This window comes from Marmota marmota, unplaced genomic scaffold, assembly GCF_001458135.2.
Source record: "Marmota marmota marmota unplaced genomic scaffold, marMar, whole genome shotgun sequence".
Lineage (NCBI taxonomy): Eukaryota > Metazoa > Chordata > Mammalia > Rodentia > Sciuridae > Marmota > Marmota marmota.
Window position 1 is genome coordinate 8,310,579 of NW_026000223.1, and position 25,415 is coordinate 8,335,993.

Consider the following 25,415-nt stretch of genomic DNA (forward strand, 5'->3'; position numbering starts at 1 on the left):
CCCCGGCACCCCTCTCCTCCCCCGGCGGGCTCCGCGGAGCATTGTACTCACATCCGGGGCTGGGTTTTGCTTTAATGCGAAACGTAATTAACCCGGAAAAAAGAGCCGAGAGACAGGAGAGAAGAAGGGGGTAAAGAGTAGGGGGAGAAGAGCGTGAGGCGCGACAGACACGGAGAGTTGGGCAGCGCGATTAAGAAATCCCCACCGCCGGAGAGGCGGTCCTACTCCGATGTAACCCACCCTGACTAGCCCCGGCCCCTGCACGGCAGGGTAAGTTGGGCGTCCCCACGGGCCGGTGAGCCGAGAGGCGCTGAGGGGGTGTGCGGGGACCCGTGAGGGCCGGGGGTCAGAGGAGCGCTGGGGGGGCAGGCAGCGGAGGGCGCGCACGCGGGGTTGGATGCGCCTGTCCTGGTGGCTGACGGCGGGTGAAGGTGGCCGCAGTCCCTGGCGGCCTCCCTTACCTCCCAGGAGAGCCCTGAAGGCAGCGCCTCCTCCAATCCCCTGGAGCGTCCTGGGTAGCCAAGGTTGCCACCGCCAGGGGTCGGGCTGCGGGGGTGGGGCCGAGGGGGAGTGTGGGGGCGGGTGTTCTGCTGAGCTGCATTTTCTCACGTTTGCAGCCGCGAAACTTCTGTGCCGGTTGTGGCGTTGGGGCACCGGCCCCGCAACGACTACCCGGGCTGCGGTTAGGAAAGGAGAGCAGAGAACGACCCAGGCAAGTCCCTTGGGCACGGAAGGGGCCATGGAGACTCTTTCTCTTCCCCCACCATTTATTACTTGGCAGGCCTAGAATGCTACCCTGGGGAGACCCCTCCTTTCCTCTGGGTCTGCTCTGGGGAAGTGGAGGTGACGGGAAAAACTGCCCTAAAACGCAGGTCCGGTGCCAGATTAGGTAAGTCCTTCGAAGGGAGTTGTCTTTCTCGCACCAACTTCTTCCTCACCTTACAAGGCTTCCCTTTTCTGCTCCAGTCCTGGAGACTATATCATTTTTAAAAAGAGAGAGAGAAAAAAAAAGAATAGAAAGAAAAAAGAAGCGGGGGCTAGCATAGAGGCCAGGCTGTGTAGGAAGGAAAAGTGTCCTGGCACGTCCAGAGCAGGCGCAGCGGTGCCAGCCACCTAGCACCCTTGTACATCTGCCCCAGGCCAGCCCTGCCCCCAGCCTTTCTCCTTAAATGCTTCCTTCCTTCTTAACCAGCAGAGGTTCAAGATATATCTTCTGCTTCTAACTCCTCTGTCCCTTTCTTTAGGACTCCAAAGGGTTTTTCAGAAGAGTGTGAACACCAGAGAAGGCTGGGGTGAGGGTGGAGAGGGATGGGGTGGGGGCCTGATGTACTAGGACAACTACCGTGTGTGGCTTCTAGGACCTCCTCACACTGCTGAGTGGTGGTTATACTTGGGGCTGACTGGTCCAAATTGTCCTAAATGTTGTTCTTAATATATGTGACTAAGTCTCCCTCTTTCTTCTTTCTTGTCCCCCCCCCCCCTTTGGTGACAAAGCTTTGAACAACATCAAAACAAAAGATTTGAAATTAGAAGTTGTTTTTTTTTTCTTCTTTTTTTTTTTCCTTTTCAGTAGCATTCATTTGACAGCTCTTGGATAATAAGGACATACAAGGTGGTGATGAAAGACACTCAACCCCTGTCTTTCAGGAGCTGAGGGTCTGGTGGAGAATGCAGACTGTTCATAGTATCTAGAATACAAAGTGAGGGTCAGTGTGTGTTTAAGATACCAGAAGAGGCTTTTAAAAAGTATGGTCATCCATGCAGATATTTGCCATCTCAGTTGTATGCCACGTGGAGGCAGATGACTTTTGCCATAGCAGAGGTCTAGGTTGTAGTCTAGCCCAATGTAGAACATCTACTGCATGCTAAGTAGATGTTTCTTGAATGAATGAGTAGTGCACAAATTGACTATACTTGTTGGAATAGGAGAGAAAACAGTATGGCAGTAGTTTAAGTTGTGGAAATTTGGCCCACTGGCCTGGTTCATGGGGATTTTCTCTGGCTGTGGTCTTTAGACTCAATCATCCTTTGGTTCATTTTACCCCATTTTTTTTTTTTTTTGCAAATTGTTGGTGGCTGATATTGGGAGCCTTGCTCACTTCACAGATGGGTAATCAAATGGGTATTGGTTTGGAAGTTGCCTGCCCTTTGGTGGAAGATTTTTGCAGATCTTTTTTCCTTGTCATTGGTGTTTTCATCTTTGTGTGTGTGTGTGTGTGTGAGAGAGAGGAAGTAGGGCTTGCAAATGCCATTTTGTCATCATAGTAGGCTGAAACTTTGTATTTTACTGAGGCCAAATAAATTGAGGACATGAAGGTTTTGGTTGGTGGTTGCTTATTGGGAGATTCTGCAAAGGTGGGAAAGGAGACTGGAGATATAGCTCAGAAGTATAACGCTTGTCTAGCATGCAACAGGCTCTGAGTTCTATCCCTAATACCACCATAAAAGGGGGAAGGGATACTCCTGTCCATCAAGCCCCAGACCAGTCCTCTTTCTGGCTCACCAGGTGTTTGCTAAAAGTACTAGTACATCTCAGGACCCAAGCAGCAAGACCATGTTCTTCCTTTGTTATGTGCATCCAGGTGGCACTTCCTCGATTTCCTGTTCTTTTTATGGGGCAGGTGCACAGGCGGGTGATGCCCATGGTACAAGGCTGGATGACTCAGATTAGATCTTGCTTGTAGACCACAGTGCAATAAATATCCCTTCTCAATCACTAAATCTGCCGCACTTCTCCTTATTCTGGCTGTCGTAGACCTAAGCTTTGGAACACAGGATCTGGCTGCTGGGATTTTGGTTGCTCTGCCTCCTCTGTTCCTGTCGTGAGCAGAGTTTGGGTTGCCTTACTTTCAGTTTCCCATCTGTCTTAGTGAGCTAGATACAACTCTGGCAATCTAATCTGTTAGGCTTTGGAAAGGAAGGAAGCAGAGCAAATATTATAGTATGACAGCGTATGGGAACAGAGGAACCCTAGCCCTGCACAATATGAGGCCATTATTGAGACAGGGACTTGGGCAGGCTGGGAGGTGGGAGGGATGTGGTCCTTTCCTGTCTGTTCTGAGGAGGCCTTTGGTTGGTGCAGTGGGATTATACTTGGAAGACCCTGTTGACCTTTGTTGTAATCTGGGGTTGCTGTGTTCTTCCCTCCCCTGTCCCCACTTTAAAGCCCTGCCAACCTTTCAGGCCTTACAATTTATCTTTCTTCTGAAAGTCCCTTCTCTGTTCTGACCCCAGCTAATTGAAGTGACTTGCTGCAGATTAAAAGCCAAATTGGTTTGTTTCATTGTGGAGGGCTCAGCCCTGTTAGAGCAGGAAGCAGGGGCCTCATGCCACCCAGTGCAGGTGAAAGGCTTTCAGCATTGAGCCTGAGGTGTACCTTTTGGCCCATAGAGGTGACCAGCTGAAATACAGAGGCTGGGAAGTGAGGTCCTCTTGTTTTATGCCTTTGAGACATGCTGCAGTTCAAATGCAAAGGCTAGGGGACTTGCTTTTCCAACAGCTGGGACTCCAACTTGACTGGCTACGCGCAAAGCAGCTTTGTGCTATTGTGATTCCCCCAGGGGTGGAGCAAGGCAGCTTCAGGGTCCCTTCCTTGGAAGCTGATAGTCTGTTAACTTTCAGGTAGCCTCTTCAAGATGGAGTCTGTGGATCTCTTAGATTTTTATTTATTTACTTATTTTACCTCTTGGAGACTTTTTCTTTTGATGGTGCTGGGGATTGAACCCAGAGCCTTGTACATGTGAGGCAAACACTCTACCAACTGAGCTATATCCCCAGCCCCTCAGTCCCTCTTGGAGACTTTTTAGAGATGAAAATATTGTGGTTCTTGCAGTACAGGGAAGAGTAAGGGATCCCTTTCCTTATGAGAGGGTTTCCAATGGCACAACCCTGCCATTGTTATTTGCTCATTGATATTTTGGGGCAGAGATGTCCTCTGTACCCTGCACCTGCTTGTCCAGTGTTAACCATGGTAACATGCAATAGTAAGGGTAACCATGAACCCTTTGTTAGACACACAATCCTCTCTCTCTGTTTCTGTCTCTCTCTCTCTCTCTCTCACGCACACACACACACACACACACACTCCTTCTACAATGCATAATATACATTTTAACAAGTGTATATACTCAATGCTTATTCTGTGTCAGTCCTTGTGTTAAGCGCTTTTCACACATTATTTCTTTTAATCCTCTCAGTCCCCTTTGAAGTAGGTAAAACAATTATGTCCATTTTGCAAAGGAGGAAATAGGCCTACAAGAGTTAAATAGCTTGTCCACATTTGAATCCAGGTCAATCCAACTCTAAAACCCGTGTGATTTCACTTCCCTCTCCCCATAGATGGGTAACTGAAATCAGCACACCCTTTTAAATGGTCATTTCTTGCCAGAGTTTAAAAATAATCATACTGATCATTGTCACCTGCACATCCTCCTTGCCACACCCAGTTCCTCTTCCTTCCCTAAATCAAGAGATATGCTTTTAGACAGACGTACCTAGGCCACAGATATTTCCCCCCTACCCTTTGTAGGAGGAGAAATAGTGCTTTCTTTTCATTTTCTTACTGCCCAAGTTTTGGTGTCCTGTGGTTGTCACAGTATAGCTCTGGGCCTTCTATGCAGCTGTTGTTAGAAAGCCCTGCAGTAAAACTGCATTCATTGTGTCTTCTAGTTGGGGAGACTTTCAGGATTCTGAATTTCAAGCATGTCTGCTTCTGTAGGCTATGTATAATCCAAATGTGGCTGCCCGCCTGCTCTGGTGATCTTTCTGGTGGAGCCCTGGGCAAACCTTTGTTGCCTGTGTTCTCTACCAGCTCCATTTCTTTGATGAGGCTGCTATTGAGAGAGGTCATGAGTGTTTTAAATGTTTCTTTGTTTTTGGCATTTTCATTTCAGTGATATCAATTTTCACTTACTCTTGCCTTTTCTCCAATATTCTTTTCTTTTTAAAAAATTCTTTCTTGAATGTGTTTTATCCTCTACCCCCAAATTCTGGGGTCCAGCAGGGTTTGGCCATCTCAGGGTCAGTGTGGCACCCTTTCTGAACCTCCCCATTCCTGAAGATGTTTGCATTCCTCACCCTGCACTTCCGCTGGGAACATGTTCTCAGTACATTCCCTTCTCTCTCACATTATTCTCCTGCATTAGACTACTGGAATTTGCTCTTATGACCATTGCAAAATGCAATGATATTATAGCAGAAGGAAATGGATGCTCCCACACTTCCTAAGTTCTGATCTTTGGCCTGTTCTCAGGGATGTGCTCTGAAATAGCTTTGCTTGTGTTTTGTTATTTTTACTGGGCTGTTAGCATGGTTGAGCTCTGTGGCTCTACAGTACACACTTCTGTATACCAGTAGACTTTCTGCTGCCATGTTCCCCAAGTATTCTAGCAGTAATTGAGTAGCTGTTCTTAACCTCAGTTCCAGTCAGCTGTATTAACCAATCTCTCTGACACCTCAAATGTCATTTCCTGGTATACTTTCTCTTCTTACAAATTTAGCAGTTTCTTGTTCGGGTACCTCTTGCCTACTGCTGCTGCTGTTGCTTTCACCAGAGTTAGCCCTAGCAGGGATAACAAAGCAGGAGATATGCTCATTGCATGTCCTTGACTTGTCAAGGGGCGCTGTCTTGACTTTTTCTGGAGCAAAATCCCAGGAAGTCCCTGTCCTGCCAACACAGGGTAATGAGAAAGAAAAATCTCTAAATTTTAAAAATGAATCAACTCTTTTTCAGTTTTTAACTGAGGTTGTAGTAGGTTTTTTAGTAGATTATTTTGTAGTATGGACAGTACTAATGAAGACTTTATCTCTGTTATCATTTTCTCTCCTTTTTATTGATCTCAAATATAGTCAGGCAAATAAATATTCCTATATTTCACTCTATTCTTTCTTTAGTCTCTCCAAACTGTGTTAACTATCTTAAAGATCAAAAGGGCTAGCCAGGGGCTGGGGATGTGGCTCAAGCGGTAGCGTGCTCGACTGGCATGCGCGGGGCGCTGGGTTCAATCCTCAGCACCACATAAAAATAAAATAAAGATGTTGTGTCCACCGAAAACTAAAAAATAAATATTAAAAAACTCTCTTTCTCTAAAAAAAAGGGGTGGGGGTGGCTAGCCAGACATGGTGATGCGTGCCTATAATCCTAGTGACTTAGGAGGCTGAGGCAGGAAGATTCCAAATTTGGGAATAGCCTCAGCAACTCAGGGAGGCCTTAAGCAACTTAGAGCAACCCTGTTTTTTTTTTTTTAAATCTCAATAGTAAAGTGCCTCTTGGTTCAATCCTCAGTACCAAAATAACAAAAACAAAAAACAACAAGAAAATAAAGGAATCAAGATGGCTGATTTAGCAAAACACAGTTTTATTTTCTTCTTATAGTGAACGATTTTATTTTTCTTGCAGTGCTCTGGCTTGAACCCAGGGCCATACACGTGCTAGGCAAGTGTTCTATCACTGAACTACAACTTTGGCCCCAAACCACAGCTTTTATAACTTAATAGTTTGATAGCTTTTTGTTAAAAGAATTGAAATATCTAAATCTTCATTTATTCACCCATTCTATTATTATCATTAATTATTATTATTGTTGTTATTATTGAAATGGATCTCACTGAGTTGTCCAGGCTGGCCCCAAACTCCTGGGCTCAATTGATAATCCTGCCTTAGCCTCTTGAATAGCCAGGACTACAGGTATGTGCCACTATGCTCAACTAGCCATTTATTTAAAAATGTCAATCCTGTCTTCCAGATTGTAAGAGGGAAACCCTGAGAGGTTCTGATCAGGGTCACCCTTTCCTTTTCTCAAAGCACTGATCATGGTGAGGCTCAAGTGGGTCTGAATATTTGGTTGACCCCAAGGATGTGAACTCCTTTTATGAAGACCAGAGAGTAAGAAACCAAACTAGCAGGGGAGAGGATGAGACACTCCTAAGAATCTATGGCAACAGGAAATAAGACACCCAAATAAGTTGGAGAGTGTGAAGCCCATTGGGCAGGTATCTGATTTGGGTATCTGATTTGGGTGATGTGTGAGATATTGATTTATTAGAATTAGATCCTCAAAACACCAAAAAAAGTCCCGAGAGAGCTATAATTTAGGCAAGGTTTTATTTGCTTGTGTACTCCCCAGGATTGAGAAATTTTTTCTCAACTTCAAAACTGTGTGCAGAGGGTGGGAGTATTTGAGGAATTAAATAGCTTTCTCTTCTGCTAAATAAAAGTAACACATGTTCCCTGTAGGAAATTTTAAAATATGGAAAAACATACAGGAATAAATAAAATTCACCTATAAACCATAGATAATATACCCATTAATAGTTTGGTGACTGTATACCTAGTCTTTTTAAAAAATTTTATACATAGGAATACAAAAATAATGTTTATATGATTGGGATCATATTATACATAATATATTATGCACATTATGATATTGAGATTATATACATCATTTTATGCCTTCAAAAAACTTATTATCCGGGCTGGGGTTGTGGTTCAGTGGTAGAGCCTAGTAGGTGCGGGGCCCTGGGTATGATCCTCAGCACAATATAAAAATAAACAATAAAAGTATTATGTCCAACTACTACTAAAAAATAAATATTTAAAAAAACTTATTCTGTTATGGTGAGTTTCTAAATTTTATTTGAAATTACTTGAAAATACAGTTTTTTTAATAATCGTGTAAATTTTCTTATGTGAATATCTCAGAATTTAAATACCCCTGATTATTGGAATATTCAGGGTGTTTTTCAACTTTTTTTTTTTTGTGGTTATAGATTCTGTCACAGTTGCCATCTTTTGACTTTAATCTTTATTTGCATTTTTGTTTATTTACTTGGATGAAATCCTAAAAGCAGAATTACTGGGTCAAAGACCTGGACATTTTTAGCTGTCTTGTTACATATTGCCAAATTGCTTTCCAGAGAGGTTTATCCTCTAGTCCCGGGTGTATAAAAATCTTAGGACATGTTTTCAAGTGGATGGCATCTGTTTTAAGCATCAGTCTTTTTTTTATGTTTTATCTCTTTTAGTGTCTCTGTCTCCTACTGGAGTATATTCTATTTTCTCAGAGTCTGTGTCCCAGCCCTCCTTGTATATTATAATGAAGGCCCAATGAAGATCTCTATTGCAGGGCAGTTTTATCTTGGTTTGAACCTTCCTGATGGTAGAACCTAGGACATTGAAGTGGGCAGTAGAAGAAATATTTCGGAGCCCTCATTTCAGTGTAGGGAAAGCAGCTACTGAATCTCCTCATGAGCTTCCTCATGAGATTCCAGTCAGGAATCTCAATGAATTACCATTTAACTCATCTTCTGGTGCTGATTAATGGGTGACTCCATACAAATTCTAAGGTTCACTTTTACCTTTAATTAAACATTTAACTTATTTTTCATTTGCATTACATAATTAGGAAATTATATTCTACTGAAGAAATCTGGATCATATAAAGCTTCCCTCTTATTTTGGTTTTTATTAAAATACATTATTTAGTTATTTGAATTATATAGGGCCACGTTTTGGTTTGGTTTGGTAAGTGGGGCATGCATGTCCGTGTGTGTGTGTTAGAGACAGACATACAAACAAGGAGCTTATGTGCACACACACACACACACACACACACCCTTGCTTTTGCCGAAGTTTAGAAGGTAGAAATAAAAAATAAACATGAACAAATGTTAACCCTCACTAGTCATCATTATGTTTCAAACTAGCAAACTAGTTTTAAAATAATGAGAACATTCAATGTATGTAAGATTATAGTGATGTTAACAGTATATTGTTGCAACATAAATAGATAAAATATTTTTAGAAAGCAATTTTGTAATAGGTCTCAAGAATTATTATAGAAGATCATAGACTATGATCTAGTCATATTGTTATTTGAAATTTATATTCTTTCCATGTAAAAGAAGAAATAAGGCCCCAAAATATGATGTTTTAGCATCATTTTTAAGAGCAAAAAAATTGGCTATAACCAGTCTAATTATAGAGAAACAATAAAATCAGAGCATTAATGTTATGCAGCTGTTAAAAACTGATTATAAACACATACCAATGTAGAAAATATTGATAATATTTTAAATGTAAAAAAGGCCAGTTTTGTGGATAGAGACATGAAGAAGCATACATAAGCATGCATGTTGGCTAGAATGGTTCTAAAAAACATGCCAGCCTTGTTATATTATGATTTTTTGTACAAAAACTAAGAAAATTCAGGAATTTTTGCATGTTTTGGAAAGATAGGGTATCCAGTGGGGTGGCTGAAGTTCCTTCTGTTACAGATATTCTATGCTCCTGGTTGGCAGCCTGTGTGGAGTCTAGGAAACTACTTGCTGAATGTATTAATTGTGATATTAGGTCCCAGCAAAGGGACCAACTAGAGAGAGGGGTGCTCTGGTACTCTAAGCCAGCATGAACACTTTCTGTGTTGTCCCAGGAGACATAGTAAAATGGAGTTTAAGGGCTCAGGGTATAGCACAGTGGTAAAGAACTAGATTAGTATGCACGAAGCTCTGGGTTTGATCCCTAGCACCACCAAAAAAAAAAAAAAAAGTACAATTTAAGATAAGTGATTTTTCAGTTAGAAAACTGATTAAAACTCTATAACTGAAGCCCTGTTGTGAAAGTTGGAAGGACGTTTTAAAGCTTTGTCCTGTCTTGGTAAGGGAATTTTTGGGTGAGAGTAAAGTCATCTCTCAGTATACTTGAGGGATTGGTACTAGGACCCCCATGGATTCTAAAATCCATGGATACTCAAGTTTCTTATATAAAATGATACAATCTTTGTGTGTAACAAATGCATATCCTCCTGTAGATTTTAAATCATCTTTAGATTATTTATAATACATAGTCCAATGTAAATGCTAAGAAAACAATTCTTATACTGTATTTACTTACGTGGTATTACTTATGGAATAAAAACAGAAATATATATGTACAGTATAGACACAATTAAAAAAAATATATTTTTGGTCTGTGGTTTCTTGAATGCATAGGAGCAGAGAGGCCTGACTCTGTGTGTGTGTGTGTGTATGTGTGTAAATTTTCTTATGTGAATATCTCAGAAAATTAAATACCCCTGATTATTGGAATATTCAGGGTGTTTTTCAACTTTTTTTTTTTGTGGTTATAGATTCTGTCACAGTTGCCATCTTTTGACTTTAATCTTTATTTGCAGTTGTTACCTACTTTGGATACCAATTGCTAGTACTCCATTGCTTCCTTCACTGCTCAGTTGGAGGCTGGGGAGGAGTGGCAGGGATAATTTTCACAGAGGCTTCTATGAGGAGAAGCCACTAGAGAACTACATAGAAGAGATAGTGACATGGTTGAAGAGGCAAAGCAGGGGATTTGGGGGCCTTGGGACAGCAGGCTCTGTGAATCAGTTCTTAGCAGCTGTTGTGACAAAGGATATTCAAAGGGACCTAAAGGATCCATCAGAGGACTGGGGCTTTGGACCTCAGGTTTCTGTCATGCACCATGGTTTGAGCGTGTGGCTCCTGCGTAGGTTGGTTGGTTATAACCACATTTCTGTGTAATGCGTGGTTCTCCTGCAGCTGATCTATCCCCCACCTCCCACATTCTTGATGAGCTCTGTGACTCAGCTGCTTCTCAGGACATCTGAGCAGCTTTCCCCACCCTGGGGATAGATCCACCGTCAGGAGATGTTGTAACGGGAATTCTTTATTCTTTTTTTGGGGGGTCCATGAGAGTTTCCCCTACCATGTGGATCCATGCAATTGGGAATTCCCCTCAACACAAGTAGACTTTTAGAGGATGTAGAAAGAATGCCTTTTCCAAACTTCTGGTTTAAGAAGAGACAGGCATTTGTTACTCCTGTAGGCTGAAAAGGGAAGTTTGAATTCCAGCCTCAAGTTGGACACTGTATTTCCTCACAGGGCTCAAAGACAGCTTTATTCTTCCACTGTAGTTTGTGTGATTTTTCTTAGAGATGTCAGAGGAGTAGCAAGAATTCTGTAGCCCCTGCAAATTCTGTCTCTGGGACTGGTTTGGTATCAGGTAATTGGCCTGGTTTTCATGGTGGAGGGCTAGTGATCTCCCTCCCTATATGTGCCGCTAATGTAGGTGGTGGTACTTTGTGCAGGGGTATCCCCTCCCCCACTCTTGCCCTCTACTTCTGCTATGCTGCTTCCTCCTCCTCAGCTGTTTTTTTTTTTTAATTTTTTTTAGTTGTAAATGGACACACAATATCTTTATTTATTTTTATGTGGTGCTAAGGATGAAACCCAGTGCCTCACACATGCAAGGCAAGAGCTTTACCACTGAGCTATAGCCCCAGTCCCTCAGCTCCTCTTCCCACTTTTTATCCTTTTCTCACCTCTTCTTTTACTTCTCCTTCTACTCCCTTCTTGGCTGCATTATTGCATCTTTGCCCTGTTTCTTTGGGCTTTACTCTTTTGCTCCTCCCATTCTCTTTCCTCCCCAGTGAGTAGCCCTGGGATCTCCTGATGCCTCTGCTTGACAGCTGCATCTTCTGTTCCTCTTGGGATTCTGACCTGAGCTTACCTGACCACTGTTCACTGGGGTGTGTATTTGTGTGTGTATGTGAGTTTCTCTTGGGGCAACTTCTTAACATTGCAGGGCCCTTACAGAGGTGGCAGAGAATAGACCATAGCACTAGTTACCACCTTTAGCTTGAAATCATGAGAATGTGTCTCCCTACTCTGGGGAACTGCCCTGCTGTGGGTCTGGAAGACTAGGGCTGTCATATCTAGAGCTTGCTTCCTGACCCAGTGTCATGTCATGGAGGATAGCCTTTGCCAGCTATCTTACACCTTTGCTGGACCTTGATGAGCCATTATGGAATTTGCTCTGTTGGAGTCAGTTAGGGTTTGTTGGGTGTTACTTGTTTTTGAAAATCTGAATGTCATGTGGTGCTCTGTAGCCCTATGGGGCCCCTGTCCTGTTCTATACAGTGTGTGCATTCAGATGGGGTGTCTCTAGTTGTTGCAAGGTGCTCCTTCTTGCTGGGGAGGACAACAGAACTTCTGCCCTTTCCTTTTGCCCTTCAGAAAGGCCCATGGAAATTCTAGAGAAAAGAGAGAGAGGTTTGATGGTTGGCTCATCTCACATTACCAGAGATGGTATTCTGGAATCAGTGAAAGTACTCAGGGCTTGGGACTTTGTTCTGATTCATCATTGTTTCAATAAGTAACAGCTGGGCAGCTGCATGAGTCTGCTCAGGTGACTGTAACAAAGTGCTATAGACTGAGTGGCTTCAACAACAGAAATTTATTTTCTCACAGTTCTGGAGGCTGAAAGTCCATGTAATTGTGATAATAGGTTGGTTTCTTCTGAGGCCAGAGGGGAAGGATTTTTCCAGCCTCTGTCCTTGGCTTGTAGATGGCCATCTTTTCTCTGCATCTCATGTAGTCTTCCCTCTGTATCCAGATTTTCTCTTCTTGTAAGGATCCATCATAATGGACTAGGACCTACCCTATGACCTTGTGTTAATTTAATGACCACTTTAAAAACTTTGTGTCCAAATATAGTCATATTGTGAGGTCCTGGGGTTAGGACTTCAAATAAATTTTGGGAGAATACAGTTTAGCTCATAACCTTAAAGTAAGGTAAGTGCTACCAGGCTAGGGCTGAGGGATATGAACTTGCCACAAGGCTCCAGAAACTCTTCCATGTTTAATCCTGAGGTGCCTTCATGGAGTGGGAGGGGCTGCTGTTCTGAATAAATTCCTGGCAGAATTTTATCCATGATTTGAATTGGAGTTTAAGTTCTTTCTGAGATAGTTTCTTCATGTATAAATGAATTATGCGCCACTGACTTCATAAGGCTTTTGTGCAGAGTTATAATAATAGCTGCTATTATGAAGTGCTTATCGTGTCCCTAAGCACTTAACTTGCAGTCAAAATCTTATGTACATGCCTAGTACGTGCAAGGCCTTGGGTTCAATCCCCAGCACTACCAAAGAAAAAAAAATGTGGCATCACAATTAATAAGTGTCCAGAACTGGAATTTGAACCTGGCCCCAGATCTATAGTCTAAGCTTGTATCCTTCTGTATATGTAAAGTGCCTGATGCTGACTATGCTTGGCAAAGTTAGTTGCCTTGGGAAAGTTAGTTGAATACATGTTAGTGGATTCTGATAACTCTTCATTGAGTTGGTAGAAGTTTCCACTGGGGTCTAGTTAGGGTGGGACACTTTGTAACCTAGGGAAGGAAGGTGATGAACGGGTGTCCCAACCCAGCCTCTTGCAGAAGTGAGTCAAGCCAGGGAGAGGTGAGGTTCCCACAGGTCCTGCTTCACCCTCCTCACCAGCATCTCCCTCCTGCCATGCAGGGTGATGTGAGCAGAGCCCAGGAATGCCTTATGTGGATCGGCAGAACCGAATCTGTGGGTTTCTGGACATCGAGGAGAATGAGAACAGCGGCAAGTTCCTGCGGAGGTACTTTATTCTGGACACCCAGGCCAACTGCCTTCTGTGGTACATGGACAACCCCCAGGTGAGAGGCTAAGTGGAAAAGGGGCAGGGCAGCTGGCTGCCCATCACTGCCTGGGAGGAATGCAAGTGGGATTAGAACTTCATCTCATGGCAACACAAACCTTCTGGTCAGTAAGAAGGGAGAAGCCTTCTGCCACACAGGCACACAACATACATACACAGACAGACAGGCACACACACACACACAAATTCAGGGCTGGGGTTGTAGCTGAGTGGTAGAGCATGTTGTTGGCACGAAGTCTTGGGTTCAGTCGCTAACATTAAAAAAACCCAAAACAAACAAAACCCTCTCAGATCTTAGCCTGAGGAGAAAAAAGCTCTGCTGAACCTAGAACTGTTGCCTTTTCTCATGCACCAAGAATTTAACACTTGCAAAAGTCAGGCAGAGGCCAGCCAGGCTGGCTCCAGGCTCCCAGGACTGCCGTGTTTCCTCTTACCCTTTTGTAAGGGATGTGGCTTGGTGGCTACTCCTGCTCTTCCAGTCTGGGGCCCCTCCCTAGCAGAGAATGTGACCTGGTTCTCTGAGGTGGACAAATGTTGGGCTTTAATGGTCTCCTGAATCAGGAAGTTCATAGAGTCCTGGGTTGGAAGTGACCTTGGAGTTCACCTATTTTGCTTCCTCACACTACAGATGAGAACACTGAGTCGCAGGCTTTGTAATTGATCTAGGAAAGGACACAGTCAGTGTCCTTAGCATTTTGTGACAGGCACAAAGATGGGGGCCACTTAATTTTAATTGCAATACCTGCAGTCATCACTGATTTAGGAAAAAATTGTACTTTGAGAACTTAAGTTTTTGTTTTTTTCTTTCTGGAGTGGAGTGCTACTAACTCTTTCCTTCCCACTGCCCTGGAGCAGTTTGGTGGAATGAGGCTGTGAGGACTTGACATGGCTTCTGAACAGCGAGATCATGGGTCATGGCTATGTGGGGAGGGAGGAGGATGTGGGGGTTGGGATTTGGCTCTGTTCAGAGGCTTAGAAAAAGGAAGATCTGAGTATTGGGGGACAGATTTTTGCTTTAAGATGTGATGTGGAAAAAGAGTCCTGTGAATCTTTGTTAAGTCATTATCCAGGGTTCAGTCCTCTAGAGACCTTTGGCATTTGTCCTCTGGATTTGATAGCTGAGCAAAAATGTTATAGATACAGAAACCATATGCAGAAAGCTGCTGTGAATTGCCGTTTCCAGGAAGACTTAAAGCTGTGCTCCACATTTCACCCCACATCTCTGAAAACCCTGTCACTTACTTTTTTTTTTCTTTATTGATTTAATTTTTTGCAGTTCTTGAAGGTTGAACCCAGGGCCTTGCACATGCTAGGCAAGTGGTCTATCACTGAGCCCTACTCCAGCTTTATAACTTATTCTCACTTGAGCATTCAGTTTTGGGGGTTCACTTTGGGTCCTGCATATGGACGTTATTACACCCTCTGCTTGTCTTGTTATGTTTTGGTCCTGGTTTGCCTTCAGACGCTGCTACATCATTTTCCATCTTTACTCTGTGCAGGTCCCCACATCTGGGTCCACAGATTCATTGTAAAAGGAAATGCTAATGTACTCTTCCCGCTGGAGGGGTTTTGAATTAATTCTTTGTTGCCAATTGTCTGAGCTTCTGCCACACTAAGGTAGAGTCCTGGGGGACTTAGGATCCCTGGATCTTATTTCCTCTTTGCTTTCCCCACTTGATGTACCTTTTCCTACTCACTTGCCATGTTAGCCCATTTGAGGTTATTTGAAGGTTATTTTGAAAATCTTTTCATCTTGATTTACCTGCTTCATGCCTTCTTCCTTACTAGCACTGTCCTGAACCCAAATGTACTTGCTGAGGTCATCCTGCCCAGCCGCTGCTTACTGCCTCTCCTTGAGAGTTAGATCTTCCTTCAGTCCCTGGGCCACAAGAGTCTAGCTGTCAGTAAGAGATTACCCCAGGACCATAATATCTCTATCTTGGATCTTGAATATTGCCAACTGTTAGGATTTTTCTCACTGTGACCTACCTTTTGATGTTACTGTTACTTGGGCCCAAAACCTGCACTGACCTTGGATATTGTGCCTCCCGGGCTCTGTGGGATCATCTTCTGCAGCAGTTCTCATGATGTTCAGGGCAGTCTGTTTCTCTTGCCTGCCAACTGAGTGCTCAGGATGCTTTTTATGTTAGAAACTTCTTTGAGTTTAAATTACCAAATAGAACTTGTGGCCCTATGCTGAGGATTCTTTTAGATTTTCCTAGCTGGGTTGGCATATGCCTAAAAAGAAATACATAGTGAAAATTTAGAACATTTTACTTCTTCTCTTGTCGGGTTAGTTGTTTTTGTTTATAGCCAAGTAAGTGCTCCAGATTTGAGAATGCATGTTTTGGTAAATTGTAAAATGGTATTAGCAAACATTTATTCCTTTATGACAAGCACATTCATTGGGTTTTCATTTCATTCTGACAGCAAGTCTCACAGGTAGATGTTGTCCTCATTCCAAAGTTAAGGAAGGTGAGGCAGAGAGGGGAAGAAGTTTGCCCATGGCTATATAATAAGAAAGTGGCAGAGTCAGGATTCTAAGCCTGAAGATGTGACTCCAGTGCCATTGCCATGATTGCTAATAATGAGGCAGTCATTTGGAGTCCTCAGGAGAAAGAAAAGCCTTCAATGGTAGTCTCTGATTAAGAAAGAGAAGCTGGAGGATCTCAGACCTAGAGGGCAGAGAGCTTGTCACGTTTAGCTTTTGATGCAGAGCATCCAGCTTTGATAAATGTATTCTCAGTAAATGAATGGATGAGCAAACTAAAGAGGGCCCGGGAAAGAGACTGTCAGAAGGCAGGTCCTTAGGAAGTATGGCATGGTATTACTGCCCTCCTGGATTAAAGACAGGGCCCAACTAGATGGAAGTTGTGCAGCATGGGGCACCCTGGGGATGTGGGGAGAGGTATTGAGAACTATGTTTGGTCTTTGAACATCTTTTATAGGGAAAAGGAGACCCTGATGTGGTTGGTATCTTCATCATTGGACAGGCATTAATAAGCAGAGATTCTCTGAACCCAGGTCTCCGATCTTTACCTGGTAATTGGTGTTCACTCCGTCTGTCTCTACAGCTGTTGACTCTTATTGCTGTTGATTATTAACTGCAGTTTACTTACTGAGTGGTTATCATATACCAGTCATTGTGTGAAATGCTTTGTATGTGTTATCTCATGAAATCCTCTTGATAATCTCAGGCCCTTGGGATAATTATCCCTCTTTGTTCACAGTCACATAGGTGGTTAAGTGCAGAGCCAGGGTTGGAGCCACATTTGTCACTTTCTTCCTTTTTATGATATTTGTGCTCAGTCCTGTAGATGATGTGGAAGGTGAATTCAAGGAGATCTTTGCCATTGGGAAGCTTCAGGTATAGTCGGGGAGATGAGAACAGAACACACAAAGCTATATATCTCTAATAATTGTAATGCATCATTGTAACAAGAGAGGGTATCATCTGTCGTTGATGCCAACACCCACATGCCAACATTTTATTTCTTTCAAGAGATAAGGTCTTGGGCTGAGGTTGTGGCTCAGTGGCAAAGCACTTGCCTAGCACATATGAGGTCCTGGGTTTGATCCTTAGCACCACGTAAAAATAAATAATCAAAGATATTGTGTCCATGTATAACTAAAAAAATATTTAAAAGAAAAAAAAGATAAGGTCTTGGGCTGGGATTGTAGCTCAGTGGTTGAGCGCTTGCCTTGCATGCGTGAGGTACTGGGTTCGATCCTCAGCACCATATTGAATGAATGAATGAATGAATGAATAACTAAATAAATAAATAAAACAAAGATATTATGTCTATCTACAACTAAAAAAATGTTTTGTTTTGTTTTTAAAAAGAGATAAGGTCTTGCTGGGTTACCCGGGCTGGCCTTGAACTTCTGGGTTCCAGTGGTCTCCTGCCTCAGGAGTAGCTGTGATATAAGTGGCATCAAGATGTCAATATTTGATTCAGGAGCAAGAAATTTTCTTTTCTTTTGGGATTTTCTTTTGCTGCTGCCTGTGGGAGGAAGATGTAGGGCCTGAAGGTGGAGCCTCACATGGAAATTTCTCAGGCTTGAGAGACAAGAGATCCAGGCTGTAGTCTTGGCTCCTCCACTCAGTTGATCTGTGTCTTAGGCAAGTCATTTCTCTTCCAGACTATACACAGTCTAGATAATCCTTAATATGACTTTTAACCCTTCATTTCCTGCAGGCCTGAGAGTCAGAGATCCTGGAGCTTAACAACATTACCTAACACATATTTACTAAACTTGTCTAATGTGTCAGATACCAGTCTAGATGCTGGGGCCACAGCAGTGTGCAAGACAGTCTTTGGCTTCATGGAGCTTACATTGCAGGTCGGGAGGTAGATGATGAAGCACAATTGGGGTAGGGAGAATTGTGGGTTACCCCTTCAAGGAGGAGGTGACACACTAGAGCCAGATCTTGAAGGATGGGTGAGATTAGAGTGATTATTACTTTATATGGTTCACATTTGTAGAGCATTTTGCAGGTTTTGAAATGTTTTCATGTACAGGGTCTCATTTGATTGCTGTCCCCACTGTGTCCTAAGCACAGAGGAGGAGGAAGAGGAGGGAAACAATAGTTGTTATGGGGGCAGAGGAGGGCACCTGGGTTTCCCTGGTTAGAGGGGTACTTAAGGTTGAGTTCCCCAGAAGAAGCCCCTGTTATGAGGTGTTTTAGTCAGCTTTTCTTGCTGCTATGACTAAAGGACCCGACCAGTACAACTGTAGAAGAGGAAGAGATTATATGTGGGCTCACGGTTTCAGAGGTCTCAATCTGTAGACAGCTGGTTCCATTCCTCAGGGCTCCAGATGAGACAGGAACAACATGGTGGAAGAGTGTGGCAGATGGAAGCACCTTGTGTGGTGATCAGGAAGCAGAGAGAAACTCCATTCTTCAGATACAAAGTATATACCCCAAGGCCTCAATTCCCACATCCTCCAGCCACACCCTTCCACCTCAATTCCCACTCAATTAATCTGATCAGGGATTTGTACGCTGATTAGGTTAAGGTTATAACCTGATCATTTTTCCTCCAACCTTCTTACATTGCCTAACACTGAGTTTTTGGGGGACACCATATCTAAACCATAACATGAGGAATCAGGCACCCAGACAATGCTTTGTAGTCAAGTTTTTTTCATGAAGAAAACATTCCCGTGAGGATTGTTAGGAGAGTGGGGGAAACAGGATAGAAAAGGGAGGAAATCAGACAAGGGCATGAGCTCAGATGGAAGTCTTGTGGCTGATGATAGTTCTGGGGAGAGCTAAGCCTCAGAGTTGTACCTAGAGAGTTGGGCTTTGATGTGCCCGAGCTGGACAGTCACTAACTGTAGCTCTCTATGTGTGGGCACATGGCTTCCAGCAGGCTCTGAAGCTGAGCTGAGAGAATTTGGGATATTAGCAATAGAATCTGTTAGTGGGGCATGCAATGGGGGAATATTAGGGATCAGAACACAGTAGCCAGGATTTTGGATAGCCAGGTGTGGTGGTGCATACCTATAACACCAGTGACTTGGGAGGTTGAGGCAGGAGAATCACAAGTTTGAAGCCAGTCTGGGCAACTTAGCAAGACCATATCTCAAAAGGACTGGGGAGGTAGTTCAGTGGTAGAGTGCTTGCTTAGCACTAACGAGCCCTGGGCTAGATCCCAGTATCACGAAAACAAACAAACAAAAAAACAACATAGCAGGGACCAAGTACAGCCTTGAATCTTAGGCAAAATTTAGAATCCATGTGGTAAATTAAGGATTTGAGGTTTTAGTTAAAAAGAACCCCTCTAAATTAAGGTTTTCAATATTACTGATTGTGACCACTGATTTGGCTGAAGCATTTTAAAGTCAATATGCTGGCAGCATCAAGCACACAAAATAATCCTTTTTTGTTGAAGTAAGCATATTTAACATGAGAGCTATCCTTTTAACAAATTTCTAAGTGTACAACACCATATTGTTGATTATAGGTGTGATCTTATACAGCAGATCTCTTTCTAACTGACTCATCTTACATGCAAACAAATCATTCTTGATTAGAAATAAACATTGGCTGTATTTTCTTTAAAAACAATTTCATGATGTTATGGCACTACCAGTTTCTTCTTTCTTTCTTTTTTTTTTTTTTTTTTTTGGTCCTGGGGATCAAACCCAGTGCCTTACATGTGCTAACCAAGTGCTCTACCACTGAGCCCTAGCCTTTAGCAGTTGTATTTTAACTTAATGTTGGTCTCTGTCATGATGGAAGAGATAAAATTCCTTAATTAGGGCTGCTCTACTTCATTAAAGTGACCTATAGAGTAATGAACTATGTTTTAATTGCACAGTAATGCTGGTGTTCAACCTCTGTAATGCCCATGAGGCTAAGTAATTACAAGACTAAATTATATGGCCGTGAACGAGGGGTAAACAGAGGCTGGGATGGTATTGCACTAGATTGCTGTTCTTGTCAAATGTACTTTGTAAGATGTATTTTTTTCTTTCTTTAAAAATACTTAGATGCATTTACTTTCCAAAGGGCATGCGAATTCTGAATCAACATAATATCTAAAATATTGCATCTCTCCTGGTAAATCTGGAAGCCCAATGAAAGCTCTCTGCTTGCTCTCTCTCTCTCTCTCTCTCTCTTTTTCCCAAGTGAGCTGAAATCAGTTCTTTTTATTGATAGGGTCAAAGAGTTTTAGTAGTATCAACAACAGAACCTATATTTGGCTGCATTTTAGTGGAAAGAATATGCAAGCATGGGAGGAGAGTATATTAATGTATGTAGTGGACGGTATTGTCTTAAAGATTGGGCAAAAAATTGGCATATTTAAAAAATTGTGTCTTCTGTATCAGAGATCTCCTTAAGCAAAGTTTGGTTGAAATCCATCAATATTTAAAAGATTTTTGCATAATGTACTTCAGTTTGCCCAAATGCCAAGAACCAGTCAATAACGTTCTTTTAAAAAGGGACAGTACGTGTACATAGCTCAAAATTCAGCATGGGAAAGTTTGACATAGTGACAAGTTTCTCCCTTCCTCTCATATCTTCCAGTCAGAGTCTCCTCAGCAGGGCAGCCAGTATTGCTTTTCTATCCAGAGAGATCGTCTGCATATATAAGCATCATGATAACTTTCAGATTTTTCAGCAAGAGTTTGGGCAAAATTTTTTTTCTGGGGTTTTAAAATATTTTTAAATTTAATTTTATATTTATTTATTTTTGTTCAGTTTTTATTTTTTATATTCATGGATTTTGTGTAATTCGCAGACCAACTGTCCATGTTAACACTTTATTGAGGGGGTCCTCATGGCCTGCCAAGATGGCTGCCCCCGCACTGAAGGCTCTGCTAGGCTGGTCAGGCTTGGCGCCGGGCTTGCTGCGTACTGTCACTCCGCTTCTAGGGAGGAAGCTTTCCTGACCTGTTTGGGGGAGGTCCTTCTACCTCTTGGGGCAGAGCCAAAATTATTACTGTTCAGGCAAACCCAGGTGAGGTGGAGCCGCTATGGTGCTGAATTCAGAGATCCCCTAATTGACAAGGAACATTACCACAAGTCTGTGGCAGAGCTCACTGAGGAGGAGAAATATGACCAGGAGCTCAAGAAAACTCAGCTCATCAAAGCTGCCCCAGCGACGAAAACAAGCTCCGTTTTTGCAGACCCGGTGATCAGTAAATTCACCAACATGATGATGAAAGGAGGAAACAAAGTACTGGCCAGATCTCTCATGAACCAGACTCTGGAATCTGTGAAAAGGAAGCAGTTTGAGAAGTACCATGCTGCTTCTGGAGAGGAACAGGCAACCATTGAACGCAAACTGTAAGCCTGTAATTGGGCTGGTACCCATCCTCAGGGGTGGCCATTTCTACCAGGTCCCTGTGCCCCTAGCTGACCGACGTCGCTGCTTCCTAGCCATGAAGTGGATGATCACTGAATGCTGAAAGAATAAGCACCGGCGGACATTGATGCCAGAGAAGCTGTCACATGAGCTGCTGCAGGCCTTTCACAACCAAGGCCCCGTGATCAAGAGGAAGCATGATATGCACAAGATGGCTGAGGCCAACCGAGCCCTGGCCCACTACCGTTGGTGTTAGAGGGGGAGGAAAGGTTCCCATCAGAGCCCAGGGCCTCTGCCATTTAAAAACAAAAAAACCTTATGAGCCACTGTTCTCTTGAAAAGTACCTGTGGGTTAAGGATATAGTTCCTTTTGAGAAGAATGGAGCAGCATGTTTGTTGCCTATCAATCCTCTTCCTTTGGGGCTAGAATAGCTCTCCCTGTCCCATCTCTTTGTAAAGAGAGAACATGTCAACTTATTGATTTTCTCCAAGAAACTCAGGGCCCAGGCTTCTCTCACCTCAGAGTGGGCCTTCGGATACTATGAAAGGAAGAAATTTGTGTATCAGAAATGATTATTAGAAAATCTTTAATCTGAACTAGTGTAACACATTATATAAGAACTACCATTCATTAAAACTGGCTGGAGGATAAAATAAAATAAAATAAAACACTTTATTGAAAAAGTTCATTAGAGTGGCTGATATGTAGTCAGGCACAGTGGCACACACCTGTACTTCCAGCTACTCAGGAGGCTGAGACAGAAGGATTATAAGTTCCAGACCAGCCTGGGAAATTTAGAGAGACCCTGACTCAAAATCAAAAAATAAAAAGAGCTTGGAGGTGTAGCTCAGTAGTAAAAAGAACCCTGTCCTAGTATGTGCAAGGTCCTAGGGTTGATCTTCAGCAAAAAAAAAAAAAAAGAGGTTTGCTGATGTGCTTTTTTTTAATATGTCATTAGAGTAAAAATGCAGAATCCTTTGGGGTAAAAGTTCCAAAAGGGCTGGGGAGATAACTTAGTGGTAGGATATCCCTGGGTTCAGTCCCTAGTACCATACGAAAAAAAAAGTAACAGACCTAAAGTTTTACAAAATGAAAGTTCTTTCTAAGGATTAAATTATTATTAAACTAAAGTTTTTAGAATTTAAAATTGTGTGGCCTTTTTTGAGAACTAACATAAAATGCTGTATATGGAATTTCATTTTGTCTAGTAACACTTTAATTTAAAAAATTAAGCAAGTCTTGCTTTTATAACAGCATGCACTTTATATAAATTAAAAAAAAATTAAGGGCTGGGATGTAGCTCAGTGGTAAAATGTGTGCTTAGTGTGCATAAGTCCCTAGGTTTCAATCCCTAGCACCAATAAATAAATGAATAAACAAACAAATAAATAGCTAAGAAGATCTTTGGAGCAATTGTGTCAATCGCACTACTTGATATTCAAATCCAAGCAACCAAAGAGATACTTGCTAGAGATCTACTAAGTTTTACTAATGCAAGACCATGGTGAAATTGTTCTAAGTTTTCTTAAAATTTGTCTTTGGTTATGTTATTGCATTTGCTTTGGACCTTAACTTTCAATATTTGTTTAATGTATCTATTTTGTACATCTCTATGTATTTAATTTTATACAAAAGAATGCCATTTTTCTTATTAAAATTGTGTCTCTAAGACGAAGCAGGCTGTTATATATTTGGGAGAGGGGCTGCAAGTTAGATTTTGCTTTGGAGTCCATTTCTACTGATTGTGTCAGCTAAGCACAGGACAATATGATGAATACATTCATTAAGGAAACATGCATTTTTTGAACCTCCTGTCCTCATCTGTAATATATAATAATGATATCAGTGATGTCTACCTGCAGTATAGTTGCTATGAAGGTTAAATAAAATAAGGTATGTGAAAGTACTTTGATAAATTCTCAAGTGCCACAGAGATGTCATTTGTTAAGAAAGTTTGTCTGGCAGTGATGTCAAAATGGATAGGGAGGTAGGGAGAGCTGAGGCTGGAGGTGACAGCTCAGAATTGATCAAGAGCTTCGTCTATATTTGGGGAGGTAAGTGGTAGGAACTGAGAGGAGGGGGCAGGTTTAAAGGCCACAAGAAGGAAGAAAATGGTGGGCTTGTTGACCAACTAAGGGGTGAAGTAGAATCACTGCATAGCTGATCAACATGGTATGTGTGATGTATGTGTTATACATGTATCTTCTTAATGTCCTCTATAGTTATATTTATAAACCAAAAACTTTAATGAGGTTAATTTATTTTTCAATTTTATATATATTTATTTTTTGGTACCAGGGGTTGAACCCAGGCCACTTAAATCCTGAGCCACATCCCCAGCCCTGTTTGTTTTTATTTTGAGATGGGGTCTTGCCAAGTTGCTTAGGGCCTTGCTAAGTTGCTAAGGCTGGTTTTGAACTCAAAATCCATCTGCTACAGCCTGCAGAGCTGCTGGGATTACAGGAATGCACCACCATGCCCTTTAATGAGGTTATATATATATATATATATATATATATATATATTAGAAATAATAGTTCATATCTGTTTCCTAATAGGTATAGTTTCTAAAGTGTGCATGGCTGTGCCATTTTTGAAATCCAAACAGATAAAGCAATATTTAATACTATACATTCCCACTTAATGTATATTTAATTAAAATTTATAAGCAAGAAATTACAGATAAGTGGTGATGATGATACTTAGGAAGACTAAGTTGTTTACTTGGGAAAGAGCAATGAAGATCTTATTAGTGAAAACACTGTATCTATACAACTTTAAGGAAAGAAATGTAAAGCTAAGACTTTGTGGTAACAGCACAAATGTGAAAATTGATGTTTTCTGAAAATTGTCAGTCATTATAATGAATGTTACTGCCTGTGATGTTGAGTGGGTGCCTATCAGTCTGATTCTTATTTTTCTTATCTGTTAAATATACTATTATCTATCTGAAAGAATGGTTTTGAGAATCCTATAAGGTAACAACTGTGTTTTTTAGATTCTGGAAAAATAGGAGGTACTCAATATTATTCATTGACTTTGAACAACAAATAATATACTAATTGTTTTGTAAATGAATGGTGAATTTTTTACCTTATTTCACTTAATTTCTTCAGGCTAATAAAATTAATTGGTTTAGGATGGTATGTCGGCTAATTATAAAAAGATTAGATATCTTTATTAGGTGACCATGGAGGAAAAAACTTCAAATTAACTTTTCCTGTGTTGCGCATTTTGCTAATACTTAATTCAAAATAATAAACAAAACATGAAAATAACCTTATGTCACAATAAAGTAATGATGTTTTTCCAACTCAGTTTTTAGCAGTGTGTGTATATCATAGTAATTTTCTATTTGTTTATAGGTTTGTTAGGAATAAGTTACATATCTAGTTATATTTCTTTAAATATAGTGAGCTATAAGTACTTAAGATTAAAAAAAAAAAAAGTTTAGTACCTGGTTGGCTGCGGAGAGGATGTGGGGCCACTGACAGATGGGGAAGTTGGGAAGGTAACCGATAAGAGGGCGGAGGGGAAATGATCTATGAGTTTGAAGCAGATGTGTAGGAAGCTGGTTAAAGAAAGGAGTGAAGGAGTTGGTGTATTCAGTTTAAGGCTTTAGAATCATCCAGGTGGCCAACAGTGAGAGTCTCAGGACCTGCCTGTGACTAGAGGGTATCTGGAGCCCAGGCCTTTGAGCGGTTCTCTAAATCTCTATTGCCAGGGTTGGAAGAGGTCAGTAAAGGGAACAGGGAACTCAGGGTGTGGTGGCCAACAGGTTTACACATCATGAAGCTCGTCTTGTCTCAGGCGAGTGCTGGCCTATCAACAAGAGACAGATGTCCTGGGAGCATTAAACTAACATAGCAGTTTGTGATATGGAATTGATTTCTCAGGAAGGGAAAGATTACATATATATTTTTATCTGGAGACCGGGAAGAGTAGCTACAGGCATTTCATATTGCCTGAAGTTCGAATCAGGGAGTGGACTAAGGGGTGGAGGGAGGAGATGTGTTGGACTCCATAGCAGCACGTGCAGCCACTGCCCAGGGCACCTGACTCCTGGGAATAGCATGGTTACTTTCCACTTGGTTATTCTCTTATGCCAGGGGGAGGGGCT

At 41.9% G+C, this 25,415-nt stretch overlaps 1 protein-coding gene, 1 long non-coding RNA gene, 1 other non-coding gene and 1 pseudogene across 10 annotated transcripts in view; 2 read left to right on the top strand and 2 right to left on the bottom strand.

Moving 5' to 3' along the window:
- The window catches only part of LOC125613202, an 83,348-nt gene extending 82,809 nt beyond the window's left edge, over positions 1–539 (bottom strand). Inside the window, exon 1 of the long non-coding RNA XR_007343701.1 lies at positions 462–539. This is a non-coding gene — a long non-coding RNA (uncharacterized LOC125613202). The remainder of the gene's footprint in view (positions 1–461) is intronic.
- Plekha2 (pleckstrin homology domain containing A2) overlaps positions 1–25,415 on the top strand; it is an 86,439-nt gene that overhangs the window by 15,373 nt on the left and 45,651 nt on the right. For 3 of the 8 annotated variants that reach the window (XM_048792741.1, XM_048792745.1, XM_048792746.1), the window contains exons 1-2: positions 369–524; positions 618–712. In XM_048792741.1, the coding sequence (XP_048648698.1) occupies positions 398–524; positions 618–712 (222 nt within the window). In that variant the 5' untranslated portion in view covers positions 369–397. Of the gene's footprint in view, positions 1–20; positions 271–368; positions 525–617; positions 713–734; positions 890–13,308; positions 13,473–25,415 lie in introns of those variants that run through there. The other 5 variants (XM_048792747.1, XM_048792742.1, XM_015501285.2 and 2 more) reach the window with 5 other exon arrangements.
- On the bottom strand, positions 3,703–3,775 carry Trnav-cac. The gene has a single exon. It is a non-coding gene; the product is annotated as a tRNA-Val (tRNA).
- On the top strand, positions 18,319–21,948 carry LOC107155397 (annotated as a pseudogene).